General features: G+C 42.6%; 1 protein-coding gene across 1 annotated transcript in view; it reads right to left on the reverse strand.

The window, feature by feature from the left end:
* Positions 1-3,758, reverse strand: part of LOC103398118 (RNA-binding protein Musashi homolog 1-like) — a 17,085-nt gene that overhangs the window by 7,821 nt on the left and 5,506 nt on the right. The window contains exons 5-6 of the mRNA XM_017042884.2: positions 1,128-1,169; positions 4-74 (exon numbers count right to left, since the gene is read on the reverse strand). Of these exons, the coding sequence (XP_016898373.1) occupies positions 4-74; positions 1,128-1,169 (113 nt within the window). The remainder of the gene's footprint in view (positions 1-3; positions 75-1,127; positions 1,170-3,758) is intronic.

Raw genomic sequence — 3,758 nt, forward strand, 5'->3', positions numbered from 1 at the left:
TACTGCTTGACATCCTCGATGGTGGTGTTCACCGACAGACCCCCCACGAAGATCTTCTTGGTTCGAGTCACCAACTGGACAAAGAGAAACGACACAAACGACGTGAACGTTTGACACATTTTTACGTCGTTCTTCGTCTAATGTCGTTCCCGCTCAACGTTATTAATTCAATAATTCATTAATAATAAGTAATAATAATAATAATTAGAATGGTTTAATCGTCTGTCGACGGCAAAAAGTTACGTTCCACAGGCAGTGGCTAAAATTAGCCTAGCTCCGCCGCAGAAACGCTGTCGTAATAAAGAGGAAAAAACTCTCCGTTTTATGACTCAGTTTCAAACGTCTCGAAGTTAATACATATATATTTATGTAACTCTTGTAATTATTAGCTGAACGCAGAAATAAAGGTACGGGAAACCGTTCACTTCCGTAGCTCTCAAACTCCATTTAAAGCGCGTATATACGGTCTTAAAGGGCCAGTACACCTTTTAATCAACCTGTACACGAATCACAACAAAGAAAGAAAAATAACAATTATAGCCGTTATATGAACTCCTAAAGGATAATTAAACTCTATATATTAGCAAATTATGTTTATTAAGTCTATATATTGTCAAATCATATATATATCTATATATTTTAATTATGTTAGCTGTTTTTATCACTAATCTGAAAATGCTTCATTTTTGAGTTAGAGTTAGGGTCAGGGACCAGGACCAGGACAAGAGTCATTATTCAATGAGTTTATTATTCAATTCTGTTAATTACAATATAAGTATAATGTCGCTAATCATCCTATTAAATAATGTTATAAAATATTTTAAAAATATGCATTTCACAGATAATCAGTGAAAGATGTTTTTTTATTTTGAAAAATGACCAATTCTTCAAAATAAAATCATCTCTCAAAACACCCATGGACTGGTGAAAAGTCTCTTCAAAATAAAAGGTTTTAGTTCTGCTTCTTTAAAAAAATAAAAAATAAAAAAGTCACAGGGACGATGGGACAGTTCAATGAGGCCCAGTTTGACCTCGATGACCTTTACACTTACACTATAAAGTAGTCATTGGGACCAACTCACACACACACACACACTCACAGACCAACAGAACAGACAGGTTCTTACCTTGGGCTGAGCTCGACGTGGGAATGCGACCTTGGGATCGATCTGAAGAGGAGGAGGGGGAGAAGGGGAGAGTGCCGGTTAGAGCTGCGTGGTGATGCAGATACATCAACAACCTATCAGGTTTCTCCCATCTTCTGTGACATCACAGCTTCCTCTTTAATATAATGACTCAACCACCAAGGTGTAACCGACCCAGGTGGATCGCGGTCTCCTCCCCTGGGACCGCGTGTCCACCACGCCTACTTCAAATCAGAGCAGCGACGTCAGAGAGAGAGAGAGACACCTGCTGTCTCCACCGCACACTCACGCCCTCACGTCACTGAATCTGTTTGTTATATAAAACAATCTCGTCTTTCTTCGTTTTCTTCCTCAGGCCACCAGGGGGCACCAGGGAGTCTGTGCGGGGAGGACCGGTTGTCTTTTCTCATCAGTTCATCTTGGAGGATCCAGGCAAACCAGGATCTGCTTCAGAGTCTTCCCCTAAGACTGACCTCCAGGGGGCGTCCTGACTGCGGAGGAGCAAGGGCGCCGAGCTTCCGCATCTATCTATGAGGCTGACGCTAGCTGCAGAAAAAAAAAAACCCACTGTCGATGACTGTATTTGAGATCTGTTTTTTTCCGGGTCACGACCCACAGTTCTCTCGGGACTCTAGGTTAGCGTTGGGGAACGCAGTCGACTGCTTCGTGGTCAATCATACCTCATGATTGGACCAAATTGTTCCAATAGTTCAAACTGTGCGTTCGGAGCCACTGACGAATTAATATCCATTAATCTACTACAGATCTGAGCAAACTAAGGCCCGTGGGCCACATAGGTCCGCCTTTTTTATGCCTTAACAACAAATCGTGTAATTTCTATTGATGCCACTAGGTGGCGTCAGACATCAAATTTGCTGAATTACTTTTGAAAGTTCAGGATTTTTTCTCGTACATTTTATTTAAATTATTTCGCCCGCCAGTCAAATTTTGGACCTCGTTTTGGGCCGAGAGCCAAACGTTTGCCCACCTCCGGTCCACTTTATATGATTGTCATCAAACTAGTTAAAAAATATAAATAAATAAATAAATAAAAAACTCATTCTCTGTTTTTGTGTCATTTCACCAGAGAATGAATCGTAATAATCTGACAGGTGCCACTAGGTGTCACCAGAGTTAGCACTGGAGAGAGAAGCACACCATGCCATGAAGATGCAGTCACAGACAGGCGGTCAGTCTGTGGTCTCAGACCGCCTCTATATTAGTCTACGCTCAGACTACACTACTCCACGCTGTGCTGCAGGTACAGCCACCGACGGTAAGAAGGTACAGCGCTACAGATTAGTCCGGAACCACGAGGTGGCAGAGGTCACTACGGCAGAGACTACGGCCTCTACGGTTCAACCACATGCGTTTACAAGAGTGAGGCAAAAAAAAAAAAAAAAAGAGAAGATTTGATTTCTACTAAAAGTTGACGTCAACGCCACTTTGAACCACTAGTTGTCACTTTTGTGCGTGTAGAGCAGAGTGAGAAGACTAGAAGCTAAAGACTTGGAGTATAAGATACAGAGTCTACTGTTTAGTTGCTATAGTTGGCTAGACTAGTCTGATAGTCACCTCCGGTCACCGACCCGCCCGCTGTCCAAACCTCCTGTGTACATTCAAGACAACAAACAGACACGACACACATGAGCAAACAAACAGAAGGAGAAGCACAGGAGCCGCTGCGTCTGCGGCCGTAAAAACAAAAAATTTTTTTTTTTTGTATTTATTTATGAAACCAGTGATGTATTTATGATCAGGCATCTACACAGACAACCAGCACAGGGAAAAACAATGTGTTTGTAGTTAGAGAAAAGTCACAAATTCGCAGCTCGCCCCCTACAGGCTGAGGTTGTCAACAGTCACACCATCAAACTACAGTATAAAGTATATGTTTATATTATGTTGTATTTAAGTACAACAGAATACAGTAAATGTTTCCAACTGGTTCCAGTTAGAGAAAAGTCACAAATTTGCAGCTCGCGGATCGCCTCCTACAGGCTGAGGTTGTCAACGGTCACACCAGTACGCATCAAACTGCAGTATAAAGTATATGTTTATATTATGTTGTATTTAAGTACAACAGAGTACAGTAAATGATTTCAAAATGGGACTGGCTGCCACTCTGTGGTCCACGACCCTTATGTTGTTTTTAAGAAAAAAATTAAAAATTAAAAAATTGGAGCCCACTGCAGATTGATGTTGATGAGAATGATCTTCAGACGTTTATCAAAACCACAGAACGACCCCCGGAACAACCGACAGGAACAATACGACAAACAAGTCAACAGCCAATCAGCATCCAGGTGGGAACTCACAGCCGAGAAGTTTGAAAAACTCCTCAAACACAGGAGACCACAGGAGCGTTTTTTTTTCTTTTCTTCCTTGAACAAATCTTTAAATCTTTTGCCCTCCGACACTTTTTGCCCTCGCAGCAGGGCGAGAAAATAATTCCCCGAGAGGTTTACGAAACGAGGCCAATCCACTTTGAGGAGCTCCATCCCCGCCATGCAACAGTTGGCTGAGAGCACCGCCCGTCACAGCCGGGCCGGAACGCACACTCCCCACTACAGGCCAACTGGGTCGGACCCCCCTCCATCCTCACCCCTCATC

Source organism: Cynoglossus semilaevis, chromosome Z, assembly GCF_000523025.1.
Source record: "Cynoglossus semilaevis isolate Cse_v1.0 chromosome Z, Cse_v1.0, whole genome shotgun sequence".
NCBI lineage: Eukaryota > Metazoa > Chordata > Actinopteri > Pleuronectiformes > Cynoglossidae > Cynoglossus > Cynoglossus semilaevis.